At 34.3% G+C, this 27,300-nt stretch overlaps 1 protein-coding gene across 1 annotated transcript; it reads right to left on the bottom strand.

Moving 5' to 3' along the window:
* col9a2 (procollagen, type IX, alpha 2) lies at window positions 1-26,703 on the bottom strand. The gene is made up of 32 exons (XM_060865672.1): window positions 26,525-26,703; window positions 25,159-25,233; window positions 23,282-23,317; window positions 23,037-23,099; window positions 22,184-22,237; window positions 21,737-21,772; window positions 20,470-20,493; window positions 20,087-20,140; window positions 18,519-18,572; window positions 17,641-17,691; window positions 15,260-15,316; window positions 15,081-15,134; window positions 12,328-12,381; window positions 12,156-12,209; window positions 10,602-10,655; window positions 10,463-10,516; window positions 10,312-10,365; window positions 10,176-10,229; window positions 10,027-10,080; window positions 9,052-9,096; window positions 8,872-8,925; window positions 8,737-8,790; window positions 8,486-8,539; window positions 8,248-8,319; window positions 7,832-7,867; window positions 7,667-7,711; window positions 7,535-7,567; window positions 6,324-6,470; window positions 5,374-5,428; window positions 2,176-2,364; window positions 1,934-2,011; window positions 1-742 (listed from the first exon to the last, which is right to left on the bottom strand). Exons 1-32 carry the CDS (start codon window positions 26,594-26,596, stop codon window positions 537-539), a joined length of 2,076 nt encoding a protein of 691 aa, XP_060721655.1. The 5' UTR covers window positions 26,597-26,703; the 3' UTR covers window positions 1-536.
* Between the last annotated feature and the right edge of the window lie 597 nt (window positions 26,704-27,300).

The raw sequence follows: 27,300 nt of genomic DNA, 5'->3' as shown, positions 1-27,300 counted from the left end.
CAAAGAGTAGAATAGGTTTATTTCTAGGCTCACAGAGGGGCGTAATGTACACAGCAACTATAAGCTTAAAGGAATTTCCATGAGGTTATTAACAATAAGTTACAAAATTAAACACTATTGTTATGGGATTTTTATTATTACGATTATTACTGTTGGTAAATTTTCAGGTGAAGTCTTGACCATGTCCTGTTTTATTAATGTTTTTTTTATAATCAAACATATGTAGTGACCACTACCAACAAGAAACGGCACCAGGGAGTAGATTTCAGTCTCTGAGTTACGGATGCCCGTAGATCTGATTGTCATCTTGATATCCAAATGATGGCATTTTCACATCTCGTTGCACTCAGGGTGGGATGGCGACGAGCCTAGATTACAGTTTTGATGAATCCTAGTCACCACTTTTTCATACACACACACGCACCCAGTCACACGCACAAAAAAAAACTGTAAAGTCAGCCACTCAGGACTGTTGCACCATGCTGGTGTCCTAGGAAGGAAAGGGCTGTGTGTTTGTCTTCTGATGTTTTAAGGCATTAAGTGGATGGTCCCTTGACTGTGCCAGCTTCCTGGAGTCGTGGGGAAGTGTAAGCTGATGCCGCCAGGCATGCGGCCATTTCACAGAAGCCAGGAAGGCCAGGAGGACCTACTTTTCCAGGATAACCTGGTTGACCCGCTGCACCCGGAGGCCCTCTTTCTCCTGGTTTGCCGTCTCGTGCAACTCCATCCAGACCGGGAGGACCTGAGGGAGAATAGGACATTCACTTGTATTAACATATAAACAGGTGCCTTTTTACTGATTAAAAACATAGCACTTCTTCAATGCAAGCCTTATGCATGAATTCTTTGGTATTTATTATTATTTGTATATTATACTATATATTTATCGAACACATTTATATATGTTATAACATTTTTGTTTAGTGTTTAGTGCGCAAAATATTCATATCTGTATTTAAACTTGAAGTGGCGTGGCTACATCGATGCCCCAAACACTCTGTGAATTCTAGCTCTATGAATCTTTTTGGCATACAGGTGGTGAAATAAATTTCCACTAGGAACAGCTGGCTGTCTTTAAACAACATCTACCTCTAACTCTGTACATAAACTGTACTCTATTATAGTCACATCTGGTGCCTGGGAATGCCACTGAAGTACACTGAACACTGAAGTCATGTTCATGGAACCACATGTCCAGGAAAATACTCAAGTATAAACGGGACGTGGCGTTCAAATGATAGTTAGTAGATAATTGTACCAAAGAGTGCCAAGAATACTAACACTTAAAATTAACAACAAAAAGGGGCTAAATGTGAGTTTTTCTTGTTATATTTCCTTCAGACTGGGTTTCATGGTATTATTATGCAGTACCCTAGTGAAGAACGATATAGTCATTGATAGAGACCTTACAGTATGTTTTTTTTTTGTGGATTTACCCTGTTTTGTTTACCAATTTATGCCTAGCTTAGCTATTCTTTTTTAATATTTGCCTTTTTGGCTTTCTAATTTGGATTTATCTGCTTTGTTTCTCTTATAATACTACTTTTAAGAATCAACAAATTAGAGATAAAACACATTTCCTGAAACATTAGTATTATCATGACACTAACATTTTCTTTTTAATCCTTGCATTAAAACAATCCAAAAGTCATAATTCATGAGTTGAATCTCTGAACAAGTCAAATCTCTGAGCTATATCCCATTTGACCTTGGCGCTATGGACACAGAAATTTCCCCACCACCAGATTTTGTTCTTGCAAACTCTTCCTTTCTTGAATAAAATTTGGATAATATAAAATAGAAGTATAAAATAGAAATATAATTTTACCTCTGTATAAATATACTGCAGATAAATGTTTATATTTTTGGAATTTTCTCAGGAATGAGCACAACATATATTTTCCTTCTCATTCGCACCAAAAATAAAATCTACCTGGAAAGCCAGGTGGTCCTGGTAGACCTGGATGAGGGCGACCAGGGTCTCCTATCACTCCTTTTAGACCTTTCCTTCCTGTAAGATATAGAACAGAGATGACATCAACAATATGATCTGTCATTACCTCAGCTGTGGGATAACATAATCGAGATACTTAGGCAGACAAAAAAAAAAAACACTGTTGATAGATATGAACATTAGTATGAAAAAAGTAAAACATTGAGGGAAAAAAAATGTACCTTTAGGGCCAGTGTTCCCAATTTGGCCTGCAGCTCCAATCATGCCAGGGATGCCTCGGGTACCAGTAAGGCCATGGCTCCCCTGAGGACCCGGACGTCCGGGAGGACCTGGAGGACCTGGTGGTCCCATTACTCCTGCTCCTCCTATTGCTTCCCTCTTAGCGCTCACTGCTAAAACAGCTAACCTTTCTGGTGGGAATTAAAGAATACACAATCAAGTGGCCAGTGTCTTAGTATAACTTAAATTCTGTGCATTGTTCATGAAAATCAATATTCATTTGCAGCAGGGTAACCAACATTACATCTAAGTTATACTGAGAGTACACAAATCTATTTAGCCCTCTTTATAGAAATTATTCAAATTTACTGTATTAACATTAAACATGCATTACACACATTTATTGATTGGTTCACATATTAGTTTAATACAACAAATATATATTCACCTATTTACCTTCCCTCTAACATTTTAAACCATCTTATGCTTCTTAGGTTGTACAAAATGTATTGGAAATATGTATAAATATCATACATTACTATCAAAATGATTAGTTCATGTTTGGTCAGGACCAATCCTATGGTACGATGTTTCTTTAGTTCCACACTCAGCTTTATTTCCTAACTAGAATTAATTCCCACTTACACTTAGTTCCAATTAATATAATTATTTAAAATTAGTTTCATTTAACCTTTCATTAAATGTGTATATTGACATTATGAAGAAAAATAAAGCTTGGAAGCAAGTAGAGATCATTGATGCCTCTGGTGAGTGTTCATAGCTAGTTCAGTTCATCATGCTTTGATTTTAAGTTGATTCTTTGACTTGGCTATCAGCTATTAAATACAACATCCAACTGTTTGGAAGAGCTGCAAAGAAGAAGGCCTTCCTGAGAGTCATTCCATCTTTACAACTGGAATTGTGTGTTGTGATCAGATTAGAGCAAAATCAAACTTTTATCCCATGCAGCACCTGACACTTGCTGAAAAGAAATATATAGTGTTGGGTAGCTGATGCTTTGGTTGTCTGTTGTCTTTACAGATATATGGTCTATGGTCCAGGGAAGAATCTTGTGAAGATTTATTGCATCATGCATTCTGCACCTGGATATTTCACCCCAAAACCTTACTTGCCTCTGACAGAATGTAGATGGATATATATATATATATATATATATATATATATATATATATATATATATATATATATATATATATATATATATATATACTGTGTGTGTGTGTGTGTGTGTGTGTATATATAGATGGATCTTTCAAAAAAAAATGATGAACGCAAACATACATCAAAATCAAGTGAGACCTAGTATGGCAGAGAACAAAATCAGTGCTTAGCAATAGCCATATCAGGGACTGGATGTTAACATGCAGTCTAAATTGAGAACAAGTCCATGTGCTCAATGTTAAAAAAATCTTTGAAGTGTTGTGTATGTGTGTCAGCATCCAAGATTCTTTAAAAGAGTCTCTGAAATTGTTAGACTTAACAGGAAATACTGTAAATCTCTAAGGAGGAAGCTTCACAAAACTTTAATCCTGGGGGTGTCAATAATTTTGGAGACCGAATTTCTGATAAGAATTGTAGTTCAAAGAGAACAGGCTTCATATACCGTTTGCATAGCTTAGTGTTGACTGGTTGCAACTTATTTATTTATTTATTTATTTATTTATTTATTTATTTATTTATTTATTTATTTATTTATTTACTTACTTACTTACTTACTTATTTATATTTTGTATTATTATTATTAGTGTAAATGTATTTTAAAACACAAATTGCATGTTAATGAGCACATGTGTAACAGCTAATATACATACATACATATATATATATATATATATATATATATATATATATATATATATATATTTTTTTTTTTTTTTTTTTTTTTTTTTTTTTTTTTTCATTTTTTGATTAAAAATATTAAATAAAATATTTTACAAACTCATTAGTATTAATTAACTTTTTATTGTTATCAGTCAGAGATATTTTTTTTAATTCATTACTTAATAAATGCTGGTCTCAAGGTATGAATACTGGAATTTACTTCAGCATTTTCTGATTCAGCTCATGTCACTTAAAAACACTTATTCTTTCAACCACATGACATGGTAATAGAGGTGAACTTAGGCTGGTGTCCTTGAAAGTTCTTTGAGCAAGAGTTTCTGCTTCGTGTTAGATAGCTAGACTGCCTACAGTCAGATCACTCTAGGTTGGAGTTATGGAATAGCAATAAGGAGACAGTAAGATGGGGGTAGAGGCGCAAAATTCATCTACATTCACCAAAGAGTGAGAAATGTAAATTTATAGAAGTTAACTAGGACGAAAGAGGAGCTTCAGGCATGGTTTAGAAATTTTATAACTCTGCATAAGGTGTAGATATGAATAAGATTGGTTAATGTGAGGGTTGATTATTATGCTTATTACTGGATTGGTGATGTAATAATGTAATAATGCTGATGTAATGTAAAAATAGTTTGTGTTAAATTGTGTGTTGAATAATGTCAACTAAAAGAACTTTACTATAAGGCTTTGTATAATTTTATTAAAGAGAATATTGTTTCTCAAAAGCCAAAGTCAGCTATGCACAATGTTTATAATGTTAAAAAATTCAAATGGTTTATCTTAGTCAAAGCATAAGTGTTAAGATAATGTTAAGCTGACCAGGTATGTCAGCATACACACTCTGCCAAGATGTCTCAGTGGCCAAATCTAATCATCATCGCTGCTGGAAAGATGGCATCTGTCCCTTTCACAAGCTGTTTGTTGTTCTGTCTCAAAGTAAGTGTGTGTGTGTGCGTGCGTGTGTGTGATAGAAAGCCAAAAGCAGGTACTGTATAACGTTGAAATGATAAGCGCTAACAGAAGTTATCATGAGTCAGCTGTGGTCATCTCAAGCAAAATAGGACAAGCTTACACACCCTGAGTAAACTGAGAATGAGGGAGGGGAAAAAAAAATCAAAAATAGATGGGAAAAAAATAGCTTCAGTCTGCATTATTTGTGCTGTTTGGCAGCCAAGATATCCCTCAGGAGTGATGAGTTTCACATTAGTTCATTTCTATGGATACAATGCATGGATTTACAGCATGGATTCAGGCTTCATTCATTTATCCTTCCTGATCGCAGCTAGTGTGTAATGTGCAGCGCAGGATAATCTCATGTTTTCAGAAATGATGATACTCACCTTGTAGCATCTTCATGACCACATCAATGATGTGTTGATCTGAGAAATCATGACCCTAGAGAGAGAGAGAGAGAGAGAGAGAGAGAGAGAGAGAAAGTGACACATGCAGATTAGTAGTACAGTAGAAGGGTTACTATAAGAATGTGCTCTGTATCCTGGCAGTTTTTAGCGAATATATTAACATCATGACATTGAATTCAAACGTCTGAACTCTTTATGAAGAACTGTTCCAGTATTTGGTGCCAGAAATCAGATTTTAGTCCAATTCCTCTAAAAGATTCCCTACATGCATCTATATTTCTTATCTACATATGCGAAAAATTATTGAGCTCTCACTTTTATTATCAGCATCATCCACATCCCTCTCTAATTATTTACTATGTTTAATTCTAACCCGGTTCATTGCGAATATTGGTGAGAAAATAATCACTGACTCGTTTAGTCAATTCTGTTAGCTAAATTTTTTAACGTCATTTCCATTTTTCTTATTGTTGTGGCAATGTGGCGTACATTTTGACTGCTGATATCTGAATTGATCGATTGAAGTTTTTCTCCGTTTGACTTTAACTAGTGAAAAATTGGATGAATTTTGAGAAAAGCATTGAATGACACTGCAGCCAATAAAAAAACAAATCAAGGGCTGAAAAACAATTCCAGGTTGAGCGCCAGATAGATTTCTTTTAAACGAGAACACATGAACTCTTAATACAGTGGTAATTGTTATTTCTTGACATCTAACATCAATATTGACTTACCACTGTATTCTGTTTCCCTACTGCTTTAACCAAATCCTAACTTTGGATATAATCTTTCTTTTTAAACAAAATACAGGACTGTATTCATTTCTGGTCAAATCAATGTCATGCAGTCCTAACCTTTGCTATTTGAATTAAATCTCTGTCTCATTGCCGCAATTCCAGATTGCACTGTGATGAGTGACTGTTACTCACAGCTGGTCCCTCTATTCCTGGCATGCCGGGTGCACCTCTCACTCCATGGAGGCCTCGTGGTCCAGGAAGACCAGAAGGACCCAGGTCTCCAGGTTTTCCGGGATCGCCTGTAGGTCCGTTGTGTCCTGGATCACCCCTCACTCCTTGCTGTCAGTGAAGAACAAGAGAAAGACTTGAGATAGACTGGAATAAGAGGTCAAATCTTCTAGGATGTCTTTATGTATCTCTCTAGATTGATATTTTAGATTTCAGTATGTATATTTATACCGTGACGCTACACATTTTTGAAATCAAATTTGTTCAAACGTGTTGATTAATTCAAATAAATGTTTAATGTGCTTGTTTCTATGGTAACAACTCTGTCACATGGGCTTGTATGGCAGACAATCTTCATAATCTTAGGTTAATAATAAACTTATTGTAAGGAAGTGTGTTATTTGGCAAAATGATGAAAGAGACAGGCTTTATAGAAGGAGTATCCAGTTTCAGAGCTTTATAAAAGTCAGTAACATGACAAATGGTGGGTTTTTTTTTTGGCTTGTTAGCTTCAAGACAGAGTAAACATACAGACTGCTGAGGGAATCACAGCTTATAACTGCTAATGTTCCAGAACATTATTAGATCAGTTTTAATTGTTGGCAAACGTCTATGGTAAAAGCAACGCAAACACATCAGGATGTGCACTTTAGGATTTTTTGCTGATTATTTTTTCCATAACAGCATTGTTTTGCACCTCGTATTCTATTACACTGTATAATTCAGAACTAATTTTTATATAAAATATATATGTTAACAAAAGATTCATGATCAATATATAATTGTGGTACCGTTCAAAGTTATCAGTCAGTACAATACCAGTGAAAATAAGGAACATGTTTTTCTTCCTTTTCTGTGTAATTCTGAAAGGAAATTCGGATGATGAATCCTCCAAGTGACGTAACATTTGACTTATATTTGGACTAAATATCAATGAATGTATATTTTTCATCATTTATAATAGATGACTCATGGAGACAAGCATAGTTTAAGCATATGTTTTGAATTAAATTTACACAATAATGTGAAGTATTTTAATATTTTTTTCTTTTAAAATTCAAGGTAAAGTGGAGCTATAGTGAGCTGAAACATACATAGATGTTGTTGTGAAGGAAACTTTCCATGTGTTTAAAGTGTCTTTTACCTGCACTTTACTGTACATAGGTTCTGCTTACCTGTCCTTTGGGGCCGGGTTCACCAGACAGCCCCTGTTAAGCCAAAATAAGGTCATTGATATATTACACCTTGATATATATGTATATGTTTTCCTTTCCATTCCTACTTTATCAGTTATAGTGAGACTTTACCTTTTCTCCCTTTTCTCCTGCCAATCCCTCTACTCCTGGATCGCCCTACATCACAACAACAAAAAAAATAAATTCAATATTGACACACTGTGTAGTAATGTATTTCCAGGATTTCCATGATGTTGTATTTAACATGATGATTTTTTTAGATGAACATTTACTCACAAAGTCTCCCTTTGCTCCCACTTTGCCTTGGAATCCCTACAGAAAGAAGTAAGAGTAGATTGGACATCCATTACCAGCTGTAATGGCTCAGGGAGAAGCTTTTTATTGTACACAATGTCTTTGTTTAACCGGATACCACTCTAAATTATCAGTGGCGATGCTCAATAGCTTGCATTAAATGGCCAGTATATTACAGATAAAAGGACAACAAACATTAAAGTGTCCATAGGCAGATATTTCATCTTTGAGGAAGCGAATTATTTGACAAACCAAGGCATAAATTACCCAGAAGCTAGAGAAACATCTTCTGGTGAAAAAGGCAGGACACAGCTCTGTGCATGCATGGGGTAATAGTGCCACTGCATGGTGTAACATCTAACTGCAGCACCAAAAGTCTCAATGCTTTGGTCACTCACCTTATCTCCTTTGGTTCCAGTAAGGCCTTGAGCTCCTGGTATACCGATTGGCCCTCGTTCTCCTTTAATTCCCTATAAACAGTTGCAGAAAAAAAATCTTAGTTAAATTAAAAAAAAAAGCAGGATCTGTAAACATTAAGACATGTTGACGTCAAGAGTGTTTTGCTTATACGTATTTTTTGTATTTTTTTAGAAAAAGATAATGACTGCAGAATTTGTTGGAATATTAGTAACTTACAGGCTTGCCAATGATTCCCTGAAGCCCAACAGGTCCTCTCTCACCCCTGTCACCCTGATAAGAAGAGCGGCGGTACAGAGTCGATAAATTTTATTTATATACATTATTTTAAATAAACAGATTTAACTCATCATAGATTAAACTCATCAGTATTTTCAATTGCTTTGAAACATTTTGAGCATGTACACATGACATATATTAAATATAAGCCTATGTCTGATCATAAAAAGCTTGTTAGAGAAACTTGTCACCTTTGGCCCAGGAACTCCGGTCATACCAGCTTCACCTGGTGGTCCTGGCTCACCCTTGGAAAGAAATACATGGGTCAGTAGAAGAGAAACATTAAGAGGAAATGATCTGTTGAAATTTATATAAGCAATTTATACCTGTGGACCAGGAGCACCAGACATTCCTATAAAACCTCTAGGTCCTGGCTCACCCTAGTAAATATAAAAAGAAAAAGAAACAAAAATCATTTAAGGTTTTCTCATTTTCTTGAAAATATGGTATGTGAAGGAAGCTTTGTGCAATGGAAATTGGAATGAACTGAGTTAGTTTCATCTCACCTTAGCACCCACACCACCCTTGGTGCCAGGACTTCCAGGCAAACCCTAAAAAACAACAACAACAACAAAAAAAAATCAGAAAAGGTCAGAATGATGTGAGACCCGAGACACTGCGAGGATCGCTCGCACAAGACGCAGAGCAACAGTCTGAGAGTAGACAGTGATAACTTGTGTTCCTTCAGAGGGCTTCTCCATTACGCTGGCTGCTCAGCTCAGTGATGGTGTGGATAATACCCAGCATGCTCCATTACTCCCAGTCACCAGGAAAAAGAATCACATTTGATGATGATGAATTGTTTGCACAGAGACAGAGGGAGAGAGAGAAAGCAATTTCAAGGTGGTATAAATTCTAAAGTAATCAGACAACAGGGGTCAATTTGGATCCGCTGTACAGAATACAACGCTTTCACTTTTGGTTAATTATTTCCTTCTTGTTTTTTTGGTTTTTTTTGCTTTTGTTATTGTTACAAGTGGGAGAGGAAAACACAATGCAGAGTGACTTTGTGAGTACGTGAGCTGAGTGGAAATGTGTATCCTTGGGCATGCGCTGACCGATGTGAGTAGTGGAAGAGATAATAGCATATAGATTTAGAGCTGATTCATACTTCTGAAGCAGATGTGTGTGTTTGCGTCACAACACAGAGACGGGGTTTAATCTCTGCGGGTAATCTGTATCGAGTCTATGTATTGCGTATCTACGGTATTGTATGTCAGAACAACTAAATTCTGATTGGTTGGCAGGGAGGTGTGTTCAATTATATGCCAGGTAAGATTGTGACAAGACCTTGTGACTGTTCTTCTGTCCGTTTTAAGGTTTCCAATTAATATTGTTCCAAATTATTTTCAAGTTGAAACAATACCGTTTTAAACTATAAAGTGTAAAGTCTTTGGACACATGCAAATAACATGAAAGTATGAAGGCAGACACTGATGCGAACAATGCTTTAGCATGCTTACTATAGACTAGGTACTTACTGCTGTCCCCTGGTGGCCTGGTGGACCAGGTCTTCCATTCTGTCCTGGAGCACCCTGAGCAAAATAATCAAACATATTTACAGAGAATTGTACATTTCGTGCAGGTCTGTTTAAATATTAATAAATAATAGCATTATTGTTGTCAATACCTTTATTCCTGGAATGCCAGGGGTGCCGTCTTTGCCATCAATCCCTGGGAGACCCTGAATCGTAAAGACAAATATCATCAGAGCAATGCGTTATGCATTAAAGAAAGTTTTATTTTTATTATATTATTTCACTCACGTTCTCTCCCTTCTTTCCAACTGCTCCCTGTAGTCCTCTGATGCCTTGGTCACCCTATTTGAAATAAAAAAATAATAAATAAATAAATAAAAGCGTTGTTAATTAAAATGAAAGCTTAAACGTTTGGAGAATCCAGATTATTAGTACTCACCTTATCACCTTTTTCACCAGCCTCTCCAGGAGAACCTCGAGGTCCCTCTTTACCCTAAGCCAGGAAGAACATTTAATGTTTTATGTGAATTTAGTTACTGAAAAAGTAAGAGTGAGACTAACAGCATTTGTAAACTTACAGGGATTCCAGGATGTCCAATGGGCCCAGTAATACCTTTGTATCCTTGAGGGCCCTAAGAGACATTATGGATAAAGTTATTTATGAAAGCATGGGAATAAAGGTCATTTTAATCTGAATTGTGGTGGATCTGAATTAGTGGCTGTTTAGAGTTCTTGAAAATTGAAGTTGTGTGTTTGTGTTTTTGTGCGTGTGTGTGTTAAAGCAATCTATGTTCACATACTAGCATTTAGGTAATAAACGGTAGCATACTGTATTACAGCTGGATTGTTTTGCTAATAGAAAAAATGGTTGCAGTGGCACATAAAAGGGTCGGGGAAGATTTTATATGTACAGTATCTATAAAAGCTAGTGAGTGATATGATTCACAGTTTTTAGACTCTGTTTCACAAAGTTTTTTTACTTTTGTGCCTTTTTACACACAATTACATTTTTACATTTATTGTAGGTCATGTGGTTTTATTGTTTATATATGATTTCCAACTGTTTTTGTTCATTCTTTTAAAAAACATTTTTCTCCTGTAGGTCATGTGGGTTTCATTTCACATTAAATTTTTAACATTATCACATGTTAATGTTCATACATTTTTCTCCTTTAGCTCATGTGATTTTATTGTTCAATCTGCTTTTTTGGTTCTTATGTAGATGTGGCTTTGTTTTTATAAGTGATTTTCTCTCTCACTCACACACAAACACACACACACACACATCTCTCACACACACACATACACATCTCACACTATTTCACTTTTTTTCTTTTTTTTTTTTTACATACAGTATGTCAGTTTTTTCCCAGGTAGTCTCATGTGGTTTTATTTTCAGCTGTGAATTTTTCAAAGTATTTTTTAAAGCATTTTAAGATCATGTGGACTGATTGTATCACCTAATGTTTTTAACATAACTTTTTCTTATCTAGGTCACATGTTCAATGTGTCCAATCATATGTTTTACTTATATGGCTTGTAGCTTAATTTTTCACGTTTTATTTATTTTCACTTTAATTTCCCATGTTTTATGTTTTTGTTCACATTTAATTTATTTTCCTATGTTAATTCTAGGGCGGCACGGTGGCTTAGTGGTTAGCACGTTCGCCTCACACCTCTAGGGTTGGGGGTTCGATTCCCACCTCCGCCTTGTGTGTGTGGAGTTTGCATGTTCTCCTCCGGGTACTCCGGTTTCCTCCCCCGGTCCAAAGACTTGCATGGTAGGTTGATTGGCATCTCTGGAAAAATTGTCCGTAGTGTGTGATTGCATGAGTGAATGAGAGTGTGTGTGCCCTGCGATGGGTTGGCACTCCGTCCAGGGTGTATCCTGCCTTGATGCCCGATGATGCCTGAGATAGGCACAGGCTCCCCGTGACCCGATTAGTTCGGGTGAATGAATGTTAATTCTGAACACTGTTTTATTTTCACTTTCACACAATTCTAGATAAAATGTGTGTGCTTTTTCTGTGCAAGGGCATGGATGGAATTTGCTTGGTGTGCAATATACCTTTCAGTACATCATCTACTCAGTTTTTCATTTTAGCAACAGTTGTAGGTGGTATATGACTCACCCTCTCTCCTTTGGGCCCAACCATTCCTGGATACCCTCTCAACCCCTGTGGACCCTGAAATATAAATACGGAAATGATAACAGAACGTTTATAAACTGTAAAAAAAAAAAAAAAACACAATATGAGAGTTTAACATTGCCATATGTCAGTAGAACATAAACGAATACATTACTGGAGGGCCTGGTATTCCTTGCTCACCAGAGATCCCACTATCTCCCTTTATGCCCTGTGAAACAGATAAGCAGAGTCAGAAAATGAATCACATCCTGTTTATTTTCCATGCTTTATCATTTCTGCTACTTAGTAAAGCAAATGACAAGTAAAATATTTCTGGCACAAAATGAATAAGGGGATCGTTGATTGATTAAAAACACTGTTTATTCTCCACTGAAATGAGGAAGCTTCATTTACATTTCATTTTACAATGCTCCAGCAAATCCAGCTTCAATCATTGTAATCTCTCTATTGATTTCCTTGTTAGTTATTGCTTTGCTGTGACACCAAAAATGGATTGCTGTTCTCCTTCCAGTTAGACAATTTTCAAAAAAAAAGGCATGTCTAAGGCTGGATATTAAAATTTCCAAGCAGGTCTCAGACACCACTATGCAGTACACTATAAGAGTAAAACCTGCACGTCCCTTGAGGTGGCCCTGCTGTCTGCGGGGTGCTCATTAAATACGATTAATACGGTGTAGCTTCTCTTCCCTCTTGTAGTACCTGACATCCTCCCATGCCTTTTCCACTGAGCCAGTCCTGACTGCTCGCACACACTACACAGATTAATGCTGCTGGTGTGCCTCTAAGGGCTTCATTAGGGCTAATCCGCTGGATGAATGAGTGGGTGTACGGCTGAGCATTTTGTTAGACCATTTGTTTGTTTGTTTGGAATGCAATCCATATATTATCTATGTGGCAACTCTTAGAATTCTTCAACAAGGCAGTTTAATTAGATTTTTTTCATTTGCCTGAGATATGCAGTAAAAGGAAACCCACGGTGTCTAATGTAATTGATTCTGCTACGTCCATAACAAGCAATCAGTCAAGCAGACACCGTTACATTAAACCTAACACGAATACGAATCTTATTCTTGCACTATTCTTTTCTTTGTAGTCCCAGTTAGAATAGTCTATTTCTATTCATTGTTTTAATATTAAACCCCAAGCTCTAAACATAAAATACCTTTTCAGATGGTATAATATGTAAAAGTATTGGGCCAGGATTGCCAAATAATTGGAATGAAATTTATTCTGCTCAATAGGTAATAACAAACCAAGGGAAACAAAAGAAAAGTGCAGACAGTGTATCTATGAGGGACGGAACCTCTTCTGTTGTAAAATAAACTTCAAAGATTAGGAGGATGATATTGATCGGATGATGGTTGTACAAGGTTCCAGGTGATGATAAAAAGGTGTATTGCAGACATGGACCACAGGGAATCTGACTTTTTTTCAATGCCAAAACCTTTTGATCGTTTCAGGTGTGTGTTTGTGTGTGTGTGTGTGTGTGTGTGTGTGTGTGTGTTCTACAAATATAGTTGAGTGTATCTTTTCGGTGAGACCTGGCAACAGAATAGAAAAAAGAAATGTATTTTTGACTCTTGTTTGGATGTGTCTGTCAGTGCATATCTGTGTTCAGACAAGAAATGGATGAGATTTGTTTTCCACTTTCATTGCATCATCAGGCAAATTGCACTGTTTCTCTTTTCCTGCTTGACTGCCAATTCAATCAACCAAATCAATCAAGAGTCTGTCAGAAGAAACATAATTACCGATGACACCAGTTTAGCAAAACATTCTGCTAAACTTGACAAAACCTCCACATTCATTCCATTACAGACATTTATAAAGACATTACATACCATTCAGTACTTTGTCAGACATTAAATAGTGTTGTATATTGTTTAGGTTGTATATTGTTAGGCGGGTTTTTGGCATTTTGACATTTTTCCTCAACTGAGATATTTTGCATGTTTCTGACCAAAAAATAAAGTTACAGTCACAGAAGTGGAAATGGGGGGAATTATTATTCATTCAGACTGTCAAGTCAAGAGTCAAGATCGTGTCAAGACTGTGATATAATGTGAGCATAAAATACATTTTGGCATTTCGTATCCGATTACAAACTGAATTTATTAGGTTTAGGGCATTTAGCTATTCAACAACCTGATCAAAACATAATATTCACTGCATGAGGAAATCACACTGAGGTATTTTAGACACCCCGACTGCATTTACAGCTGATTTTTGTTAAACTAGGTTCTTATTAAGCCCACTGTAATTTTTGTACTACTCTAAAAGCAAGATTTCCATATTGTTACATGGATTATATTGACAGTACTCATATTCATTCATTACATTCACAGCTTTTGGCAGATATTTTTATCTCATTTTTATACAACTGAGCAATTTTAGGCCTTGCTTAGGGGCCCAGCAGTTGGTGGACCTGCCTGGGGTTTAAACTCATAACCTTCTGTAGTCCTGCACCTTAGCCACTTAGCTACCACAACCCAACTCATATATGAGGTGAAGTGCAGGATTTTTTCCAGGATGTTTTATCCAAATTAATTAAGATAAAAGGATTAAGAGGTGACAAATGTGTTGATGCACTAAAATACATCCCGGTTCAATGCACAACTTTAAACCGGAGAAATAACCTTATAGTGTTAAGTTCTTAATGATTTGTGTCCTGTAGCGATTTGAAAATATAGATCTGGCTAGAACACAAATTGTTATTCAGGATATACTGTATATGCTTCAAATATTGAACTAAAACAAATCATCTAATGTTTGAACAGAAAACCCACATATCTACTATGCTGCACACAAAATAGCACATCTTGAGAACCTAAGAGTATTTCACGGAAGATTGAAACAACAGCTTATGCAGCTAAAATCTACTAGAAAATCACCAAAGCAGACAAATACCGGCTTTCCAATGTTTCCTGGAGCTCCTAGTATACCAGCCCGACCTTTATGACCCTGTGAGAGCAAACAAAAATCAACCCAGTGCATCAGTCAACCAATGATATACAATCTCAATATTTGTATTATTAGAAGCTTAAAAAATGTAATGCACAATTAAACAAGTCTCCAAACTAACTCACCTTCATGCCGTGCAGGCCTTGAGGACCTTTAGGCCCAGGTGGACAGTTAGTTGGACACTAAAAGGGATAAAAAAAAAGTTTACAATTGATACTTAAATATTACATGTACACAATAATTCTCACAAAAGTGTATTTTCTCCTTCATAACATCCCATCTAATGGGGTGCTAATGGGAAGAAGCATTAGAAAGGATCTGTTTAATGGTGAGTCGTTAAATCCATCAGAAATCCCTGAACTCTGAGATCGTTAAAAGGAGTGCAGCAAGAGGAGGATTACATTAAAGCTCAAGGCCAAACATTCATTTAACTACAATAAATAAACATAGCTATGTTGGCTCAAGTTCCAATTAAGACCTAATCTCTAAAAGACAAATAAAACTGTTTTTTATTCAGTATTATATTGTCACAGTTATAAAACCTGGGCTTCTGTCCTTTAATCAGGACAACATGAGTTTGAATCAACTTGTATAGAGCAAAATTGGAAGAACTTTCTATATGTGGGGAAGGACAGATGTGTTACAGTTTGAAAAGTATGTATTGGATTAGTTAGATAATGGATTGGAGCTCCCATTGTGAGCTAAAAGTGTTTGTTCCTTTTAGTGTTGTTCCTTTTCTAAAATGGAGCAAACATCCTGCCAGATCCTGAAATGCTCTAATAGCAAGAGACAAATCTATATATTTTCAATTTCTTAAGCCATAGTTTAACAAGTGGGTCTGTTGAAGCTGGGTTTCTCTTTCAAGTCTGTGCAGTGGAGCTGTTTACTGTGGAATGAATCTTTCAAGTTTAAATGGTCATAGAGACAATTGTTATACCAGCATCAGTTTAATCAACCTGTGAGTAAACTTCAACATCCTTGACTGCTTCCAAATATATATTTCTTATTCTATCCTATTCAAGACAATTCAATCATCCTTGGATGAAGCTACAGCAAAAACAACATCCCAGTAAAAGCAGTGTTGCTACATATAAATATAAAACCGCAAATCATACGCTTGATGTTTAACACACCCACCTACGCCGTGTGATTGACAGTTAGGATCCTCCCACTGTTCGGAAGTGCTATGAAGTTTCAAGGTTTTCTATAATTCATTTTAAGTTCTCAGAAGCATCTCTGATTAAACCAGGATTTAAACAGACAAAATTGTGTTTGAGAAATATTTGTATGAAATGAAACCATCCTATAAATATAGTATAAAACCAAATGATTTAAACAGTAACATACTGTATATGCGCCTAACAAATCGAGTTTTTACTTTTACTTATATACTTCATCAAATTATTGAAAATTATTGAAAATTGAAAATTATTTTCATGATAAATGAAATGTTTAAACCACCACACGGATGAATACTTCATTCTGATTGGTCAGTTGATTGTAGGTTTGTAATGTAATGTAATATGTTAAACATTTTATAGTAACAACTTGTACAGGGACTTGTACATTAACTTTTTTTCCTGTGCTGATGTGTAGTTATTTGGAAAGGATCTCCAGCTGTGGGTTTAAGGTATCTTATACAGGAAAATATTCGGGATAAACATGATAACTGCCTCTTTTGTTATTAACTTTAAGAGAGAAAAAAGGTATTACCGTAATTAGTATTACCGTACTAATATAGGTATTATAAAGTAAGAGGTATGAGACGCTAACTTGTTTTGTAGAGGTTCAAACATTTATATAATAAAAAATTATTAAAGTGCAATTGTGTAGTTAATTAAACGAATTTAATTATTGGCAAATTGCTGTGGTGTAAACGGAATAAAACATTTTATTTCTCTGTTTGGCTTTGCCTTCAATGCTCCCAAGCCACATCCACCAACATCCAACAAACCACTCCAAAAGATAATCAGTTCACTAAAGCATCTTCTGTGAGAAATATGACCCAGCCGGATATTTCGACCAGTCACAATCTCAGTCTGTGCACCAGACATCCTGTGGTGTCAGTGCCATTGTATTAATGCACATTAATGAGCCATATTCTCTGACATTCTGTCTATATTCATCATTGACCTTTTACCTGTTCTGTATTAGTCTGATATTCCTGTCCTGAAAGAGCTGGCATGTTTTTTTGTCTATCACTGCAGATCTGGGGCAAAATAAATCTAAATTTTGTGATATTTCAGCCACGGAAATGTCAGTGTAATATCAATAAATTACAAAGACATTTGTTGAAAGATACAAAATCCACAAAACACAACAAAAACCTTGTAGCTCAGTGCATGATTATACTTGGTAAATTTGTAACATCCACAGACAATTTGGCAGACTATCTATCTATCTATCTATCTATCTATCTATCTATCTATCTATCTATCTATCTATCTATCTATCTATCTATCTATCTATCTATCTATCGTATATAATAATATCATAATAATCTCACCTGGAAATCAGCACTGCCTTCTTCTGAACCCAAGAACTTCCCAGGTGGCCCCTGGGTGTGAAAAAAACATAATGTACTTGAAAAACATGGATTCAAGGAAGGTTGCTTATTGCAGAGACACACATTAAATTCATTCATAACATTGATTCTTTTCACAAATAATCGTAAACCCACATTTCAACAGGTGCACATCATAACACTCATAACACATTTTTTGACGCTACATTTTTATTTAGTAAATATTTGTGGTGACAGTTCAAAGAAATTCTTTTTTATTTTTTAAATAAAAAATAAAAATTTAAAATACAAAAAAAAATAATAAAACTTTTTATATAAGTTTACATTATACATTTCTATTTTATACTTTTTTGAATTTTAAAATCTGATTATTAATTCATTTTCTATAGCAGCAGCTCTGGCATTAATCAAATCTCAGATTTATATTAACGTTATTTTATTCTGTATATAACAATGTACACAGGGACTTGTATGGCAGACACAAAAATACACATAAGCTAAAAATAAAAGGAATAAAAATACTTTGTCATTCAACAATGAAAAACTCAGTCATATGGTGAAGCTTTATGGAAGGACGTTTCTTTAACATTCATGGAAGGAGTCTCCATTATCAGTGTCCTTCTTAGAAAGGCAAAAGGAACTAACTTGACATTCCACAACAACAAATTATTTATTTTTATAGCAGGACAATCTGTTGTGTTTTATTTATTACAATTTATTTATTTATTTATTTATTTATTTATTTATTTTGCAGTAATATGGCTTTGGTATTGTATAATCAATAATTAAAACAATATAATATATAAAACAATATAATGTATAATTCAATACATTATAACATTAGAAAAATGATGACTTACAGGTTTCCCTGGAGGTCCTGGCAAACCTGGTGGTCCTAAAGATCCTGTAGCTCCCTGAGAATGGGTGAGAATATGAAAGTCATTAAGGACAAAACTTAATGAAATGCAAATAGTGGATGGAGTTTAATTAACCCTCATGTCCTGTTCTGTTTATTATTTAACAGTGAATATATGGCCCATTGATCTTGGACATACTTTATATAGTTGGAGATATACTGTACAGATGGTGGACAAATACTAAGCAATTTTGTGATGAAACATAACAAATGTGGATTTTTCCAGACAGCAGTATCATACAATTTACATACTATCATACTTTATGTATAAAAAGGCAACCTCAAATTTGAATCAAGATGACAATAAGACTCATTATAGAGGTGCAGTTGCAGGAGTTTCAGTCACAAAAACTGCTCAACTGGCTGTGTTTCAATATTAAAATCTGACTAAAGTATCATTTTTGGGAAAGACGAGAACAAGTTGGGATTCACTGAACATGCTGCTCATTCATTACTGCAATTTGTAAGAACAAAACAGCAGAGCAGCTGTTCTTCAGGTGGCTGAAAATGTCAATGCAGGACGTGATCAGACTTTCAAGAGCAATCCATCGACAACTACACAGAGAAGAATCTTATAGTAGCGTTGCAGTGCATAAAATGCTCGTTACAAAGATGTTTGAGAGTTCAGTGGTGTAAAAATCGTTAGAACTGGTCTGCAGAGATGTGGAAAAAGCAATATGGTCAGATCCCCTTAGAGGGAAGAGTCAATACAAATGTCTTCTGACTGATCACCTTTAGTTTATTAGGAAACATTTCTATCCTGGTGGAAGTGGTCTCTTCCAAGATGACTCCACCCATGCTCAGGGCATGAGGACGCAATGAATAGGTATGAAAAATTAGATAAATCCAATGCTATAGCTTTCAGACTAAGCAGATCTCAACTTGATTGAGAAAGTGGAAAATTTGGAAAAGACATGTAATAGACAGCACTTTCTGCAAGAAAGGTGTTCATCCAGTTTAGTACCAGTGTTTGTAGAATCAATACCATAGTGGCCCAAAACTCTACTAAGACATGATTTTAATTTTTGATTAATTTGCCATATTTCTGTAAACAATACTGCTTCCAAATGGTGTACATGTATGAGGATAAAATGGTAAATGGAAGTCATGTGACAGGCTTGCATAAATACTTTCATATTTTAAAACCATAACTTTTACTAGTTCACGCATGGTAAAGTAAAGTATAATATCTAGAACGTCCTGTCATGTGATTATAAGACACTGACTATAATATTGAACCAGTGATTGAATAACTTGAAATCAAAGCTGGACCAATTAGTATGCTATGTTTAACATCATACATTATAACATTATGCACACACACACACACACACACACACACACACACACACACACACACATATATATATACATATATATATATATATATATATATATATATATATATATATATATATATACACACACTATGGAATAATATTGTTATGGCCACAAGTCTCATCATGTCAAGTGGTGATGTTAGTTCTGTATTATGTACAGAAGATGACCAACCTTGGGACCAGGGATTCCAATTTCCCCAGGAAGACCGATCGGACCTGCTGGTCCCTGAAGACAGAAGAATGAACAGACATGACAGTTAAGTCTTTGAACTACTTTTTCTACACAGCTTTGTTAAACTAATTAGTCTTCAAATGTCTCTACTGGTGAGTTCAATCCCCAGGGAGCCACAGAAATGCACCAAAGCAAGACCCTTAATCCTTGTCTACAGTAGATTTATCCAACTGCAAATTGGATATGAATCGATTCTATACCTATAAATCTGACAACTAAAAATATATTAATATGCATCAGACTAACCCAGCTAAGTAGCAATCTGATCAGCATTTTGTTTAAACACTACATGGCAATTAAATGGATTGGTAATTAAAACTTACAGGAAGTCCAGGAAGCCCAAGTCCCTGCAGGGAAATAGAAAATAAATAGAAAAAAACAGAAAATTAAAAATGATCCATACATTTACATCTAGATTTAATGTAGATAACTAGACTATGCAGTATAATATGTCCACATGAAATACTATGACACAGACTATTGACTTGTGTTAAAAGATACACAAATGAAATATTTGTAGAATAATTGCTTTTTTTTAATAACCAAAGGTTGTATTCAGAGTCTTCAAAGAAACATCAATAGATATACAAGATCTATATTCAGACTCGAGCTAACTGAGCTGAGTAAGAAGAAGAAGAAGAAGAAGAAGAAGAAGAAGAAGAAGAAGAAGAAGTAGAAGAAGAAGAAGAAGAAGAAGCTTTTATAAGTGGAATTTGCCTTTTATTAAAATAGAACAAAATTATGAAACATATAAAAAGAAATACAGTTTTATCCAAATAAAATTTGATGCAAGATTCAAATAAACATTTAAACATTTAATCATGATAATCGTGTTGACTTGACATTTTTTAATTTGGTGATATGAAATCTACCAACATGAATTGACAACATGGCTGACAGTTTATTATGTATCTGACAGCCTATGAACTATAAATATGAGATTACTAGAACTCTAGATGATGAAAAGTTTTATTGCAAATTTACATTTATTTTGTAAAATATCCTGCAACTGCAAGATTACAGCCACATAACTATACACAAGAAGGCAGTTATGAGAGCAGAGGTATTAACTAATTATTTTTTGCATTTTATTTTTTAATTATTTTTTGCAATTATTTTTATATATATATATATATATATATATATATATATATATATATATATATATATATATATATATATATAATCATGTGTGTGTATATATATATATATATATATATATATATATATATATATATATATATATATATATATATATATATTATTTTTTGCAATTATTTTTTTATATACGTATATATATATATATATATACGTATATATATATATACATATATACGTATATATATATATATATATATATATATATATATATATATATATATATATATATATATATATATATTATCATGTGTGTATATATATATATATATATATATTATTTTTTGCAATTATTTTTTATATTTATATATATATATTTATATATATATAAAAATAATTGCAAAAAATAATTAAAAAATAAAATGCAAAAAATAATTAGTTAATACCTCTGCTCTCATAACTGCACACATATGGATTTTTTTTTTTACTTACAACTGGTCCTTGTGGTCCAGTAGGCCCAGGTAGACCCTGTGGAAATCAAGAAAGAATTATTTATAGTAATGCAAATAATGCAAATCTATATAAAAATAATGTCCACTTGAACCTAATGTGTTCTATGTAATGATCTGGAATAAAATATTTTGGTACACATTTGAACAATATTTTGGTACACATTTGAATAACAAGTCTAAAATTTCAATTGTTTTTTTTTTGTTTGTTTGTTGCTTTTTTAAAAAATCTATATTAATAAATGTGTGCTGAAGAGCTGTCCGTAACTGCAAAACCACTTTAAAAATTCCTATGTAAAACAAAATGGTAATTATTTGAAGCTAGCTGTTAAACAGCCATTACAACCAAAATAGACAAGATGTATTTATCTACCTGTGACTTTAATGGCCACAAACAACCTAAAGAAATCTGCCTTGAAATCATACTAACCTTTTGTCCAAGGTTTCCACGGGGACCTCTTTCACCCTTTCCTCCAGTCAGACCCTGAAGAGAAAATACTTTGAATAATCATCTGTTTAGTAATGACCTGTCCACAGGTATGTTTTAAGCCAATTTAAAGCTTTAATGTATAGTAAATAAATAAATAAATAAATAAATAAATAAATAAATAAATAAGCAGTATTTATCAGTATTATTAAATAAATAAATAAATAACCTTTTTTTAACCTACTGCCAAAATAGCAATATGATTACTTTGTATTTGACACATTTTGACAGTTCGCAGTAGATTATCTGAGCAAATCCTTTTGACAATTCCATGATTCAGAGCATATGAGTGGGAAAGTTGATGTAGATAAGATCCTCTTGGTTTCATAAACCTGTACTCTGCATGTATGCCAAAACAACCATGATGTATTATCATACAACAGAACAAGATTTATTTTTCCTTATGGAGTCTGTGTATAGTAAATTAGGTAAGGTAAATTATGGAGAATTCACACTGTGATAACATTTCAGTCATTTCAGAGTATCACAGTAACAGGACAATATGACACATATGACATGCAGCTACAGTGCAGCTATTTTATTATTTGGTCATGAATATAACTATAAATTCATACATAATTTATGTATAACTTTATATAACTATAACCTGTACCATTACCGTACTAGGTAACTATATCAGATTTCACTGTTAATGACACTTCAGTTTACAATCCCAACCTTAAGCACAACTTAAATCTTTCATCTAGTGCTGTTTCTTTTAAAAATTAAACATCACAGTGATGAGGATGGCATGTGACGTGTGATCAAGCATTCCCTGATCTACGGATGAACTCACATCAATTCCATCTTCCCCAGGAGGACCGTCTGGGCCCGGCTGGCCCGGATCTCCCTTCTGACCCTGCAAAGTGAATTACAGGGACAGATTAGATTTATCATGTGCAGAAATAGCCTACAGTCTGAAAAGGTTATATGAAGGACACTCAACTCTAGGAGTAAAGTACCATCACTGTTCCAACAAAAGGAGCTTTAAAAAGAGCTTCTCAATGAGTCTCAGGGACATTGCTTTTAGAAAGTACTTACACGAGGTCCAGGAGGCCCAGGAGGCCCTTTTTCTCCCTGAAATTAAAAAGAAATGAGACGTTTGAAAAGAAAAAAAATTAGACATATAACCTTCCTAGCCTAGAAGCTCAGATATACAGGACTTGGTGAGATAAAATGTAGGTAAAACAATTTCATATTGCAAATAATGTATGAACAGTAACAGCTTAATATAGTGTCATTACATATAATTACATGTTATAAGATTCATATAACATAATATATACTACAGTAGTAATATTATTACCAAACCTACTATAAATATAGCAGGAGTATTTTTACATATTGTACAGTACATAAATCTATACAATAGCACTACTAAACTTTCAGATATGACCTTGAAATCTGTCAAAAAGTGTTGTTAAATTCTCTTTAACAGCTACTCAGTTGTGCTTTCTGTAACTCAAATGTTTATATAGAGACTCTGGCATATTCTAATATGTTATCATTAGAACAGTGAAGGAATTAGAGAAGTTACAGACATAATTATAAATGGACAAGATGTACAATTTGTATAATTCTAAAAATAATAAAAGAACTCAGTCTTTGGCAAATAGCTGTTTGCTGGTGTAAGAAGAATACATAGACTTCAGGTCATGTTACAGGGAAATAATCAGTGTAATTTGTGATTGTAATGCTGTCCTGTCAGGGATTCTTATTATATTAATCTTGACTTGATGTGAATTATTATTATTATTATTATTATTATTATTATTATTATTATTATTATTATTATTATTATTGTTATTGTTGCTGCTGTTACTGTTATTATTATTATTATTATTATTATTATTATTATTATTATTACTTATTTATTATTATCATTATTATTTTCTAATTATTATCCTCAAAACACTACACATTACACCAACAGTTTCATCATCAATGTTCAGCACCATTTATGTACTTGAAGACTCCTCCCACAAGGCCTCATGCTCCGCCCTTCACTAAACACCTCCCCTTACAAGCACTCTATATATTTGTCATTAGCAACATAAACACTCTATACAAATATATAGGTGTGATGTATATTTGCTGATCTAGCCCATGGAATGTTTCTATAAAAAAAAAAGTTTAAAAAGTAAAAATTAAATTTGGACTGTAAAGACTTGCTGCTCTCTGTTATTTCCCTGGAAGGCAAAATAGAGACAAAATAGATACATTGGAAAATGAAATAATTTTTTTAGCGAGTTAAAATATTAACATATATTCTACAAAATGTGGAAAAGTACATGGGGGGAATATTTATACAAGGCACTGTATCATTAAAATAAATAAATAAATAAATAAATAAATAAATAAACATAGTTTAGAAAATTGTTAATTAATTCTAATGAAATACAATCAAAATGTAATTTTCAGATAAATTGTGATAAATAAATGCACTTAAGACTTGTTAACCGATTTTTTTTTTCTGGCTTTAAATCATTCCCAGCTCAGCATGCACTATAATAATAATTGTTTCAGTAGATCTTAACATTTTCTACCATAAATAAGGTTCATTTGATATCCTAGTCACACTGCACACACACTGCACACAATCTAATCTAAAGGCACATTAAGGTCACAGCTAAAACATCAACAGTGGACCATTCTGAAGAACCGCTTGCTAAAATCTCATTAGAAATGTGCTACCACTGTCTGCTATTAAATAACCTCAGGGCCTCTGCACAGGATGACAGAAAATATGTCTAGTCCTCTCTGAACCAACAGGACACTATTGTGAGCTTGTTTTCGTTTCAGGCGCCTTCTGTGGGTAAGATTTTGCAACTGCAAGTTGATGCAAAAACCTGAGCACACAATGAGTGTCTTTGTACGGGATCAGACTTGTGGCACCAGCCAGAGATCATGATACTCACATCGATGCCGTCGGCTCCGGGGGTACCTGAAGGGCCGGGGAGACCACGAGGGCCCAGAGCTCCAGGTGGGCCAGTCTGTAATGAAATTTGAAGAAATGTGAGTCTAGATATTCACAGCACATTTATACATCCTACACAGTGTCTCAGTGTATATCAAAAAAAAAATAATGAAATGATACTTTTCATAGTAGATCGTGAAATGAAATAGTTATAAATAGCATAGTAATAACACCTGGAAAGAAAATGTATGGTTTTAAATGTATGGATTTATAATTTTATAAGCGGCACCCTTACAAAGAGTGAAAAAACTATTAACATATACTGAAAATATATCTAAGTTAAGAATATATAAGAAACCTGTATGAGTAATCGTGCTAATAAATATCAATCAATTATATATATGTATATATAAATAAATCTATGTACATTGATAATAGTTTGTGAAATAAAATATAGTTTTTAAACTTTATAGTAATAACAGCTGAAAAGAAAATAAGTGTGGTGTTATTCGGTATCATTTATCAGCAGCAGTAATACAAAGGGGGGAAATATTAATAAAATTTTTGCGTATAAAAAATGATTTTTTACAATAAAACTTTGAGTATTTGTGATGAATATAAATAAATATACAAATAAAAATATCACAAATAAATCAACGTGCAATTCAGTTTCGGTCGACGCATCGATTAACATATCAGAAAGATTCGATGTGATTCTGCGGATTCAGAGGTTCAACGTTATACTGGAGAAAATAAACACAAAGGAGGGAATGTGTACCAAGTATTTGTATGGTCTCCTAACAGATCTCAATCAATGAGCAATAAATGTGAACGCTCTGAAAAACTCAGTAACTCACTATTAAGAATGATTTCTTAATGAAGCGATTCACTGTGTTACTCTTTTAAATGTAGCATAGAAGTGTCAATATCTGCTGAATGCACCTTGAGGTTGTGTTGTTTGAATAGGGACCACTGAATAAAAGTCTGAAAGGAGTCCTTGTACATGGTGTGTGTGTGTGTGTGTGTGTGTGTGTGTGTGTGTGTGTGTGTGTGTGTGTGTGTGTGTGTGTGTGTGTTTTCCTCACTCGACCACCACATTCCATCTGTGTCCAGGCCACAGTCTGACATTCTGATCATTATAACTGCCCTGTCTTACACAAATGATTTCAATAGCTTGCTGGAATAGCGTTTTATACCAAAAGGTGCACCAGTGAGACCCAATAGAGGACAAATCTATTGAGAATTAATGATAAGGTTAAAAAGCAACGATCATCTTGACTTCCTGACTGAATTCATCTCTTTTTCAGAACTCCCAAATCCATTCTAAAGCACCAAGTGAAGATGATAACCAACAAAAATTCACTCACCACTTGACCCAGGGCCAGACAGAGCACCTGAAGGAGCATGACAATTTGGAGCATGTTAAAATCCCGAGCCATGATGAAGACTTGTCTCAGGCTCCCCTCTCCTCCAGAAACACAAATCCTAAGGACTGAAACTCCTCTCCTCTCCTCTCCTCACCTGGTGGCTCAGACCAGGACAGAAAAGTTCCGGGTGCAAGAAAAACGTGTGTGTGTGTATGTGTGCGCGAGTGGGGCAAAAGGATGTAACCTAAGTGTACAGCCAGCCCCTGAGAACTCAGAGGCCAACACTATGAGAAGTGGACCTTCTCACTCAGCCCAGGGGGAGGGGCTTCTATTTAATTAGCATGCTCATGTATATGGAATAAGCTGTAACGATTTGGGGAAGCTGGTTGGACAAAAACAATTTGGCAAATGTTAAATAAAAAAGGATATAAGCCTTTATATATATATATATATATATATATATATATATATATATATATATATATATATATATATATATAAGCCTATTCTCCATGTCATATAACACAATGAAGATCCTCTAACAATAGACTTGCAAATAAAAAAAAGTGGTACTCCTGAAAACTGAGTGGAGAAAAAAGATGGAGACTTAAAAGCTTTGATTTGTTGTTTATTTTTGGTTGCAGTGACATTACATAGACCTCAGAGAAGCATGCCACATTATGATATATATATATAAAATATTTGTAAACTTGATTTAAATTGTTCCTTTAATATTGGGGCGTACTACAACATTCCACCAGGTGGCGCCACGTCCC

This window comes from Tachysurus vachellii, chromosome 3 (assembly GCF_030014155.1).
Source record: "Tachysurus vachellii isolate PV-2020 chromosome 3, HZAU_Pvac_v1, whole genome shotgun sequence".
NCBI classification, from domain to species: Eukaryota; Metazoa; Chordata; class Actinopteri; order Siluriformes; family Bagridae; genus Tachysurus; species Tachysurus vachellii.
Note: the sequence above shows the minus strand (reverse complement) of the source record. Positions and strands in the feature narration are given on the sequence as shown.

Excerpts from the sequence above, each read along its gene's own strand:
- col9a2 (XM_060865672.1), bottom strand. The coding sequence starts at position 26,596 with ATGGCTCGGGATTTTAACATGCTCCAAATTGTCATGCTCCTTCAGGTG. Across the intron at positions 20,141-20,469 it reads TTGGGCTTCCTGGACTTCCT|GGACCAGCAGGTCCGATCGG; the intron begins GTAAGTTTTAAT and ends TTCTGTCTTCAG. Across the intron at positions 9,097-10,026 it reads CAGGCCACCAGGGGACAGCA|GGTTTGCCTGGAAGTCCTGG; the intron begins GTAAGTACCTAG and ends GTTGTTTTTTAG.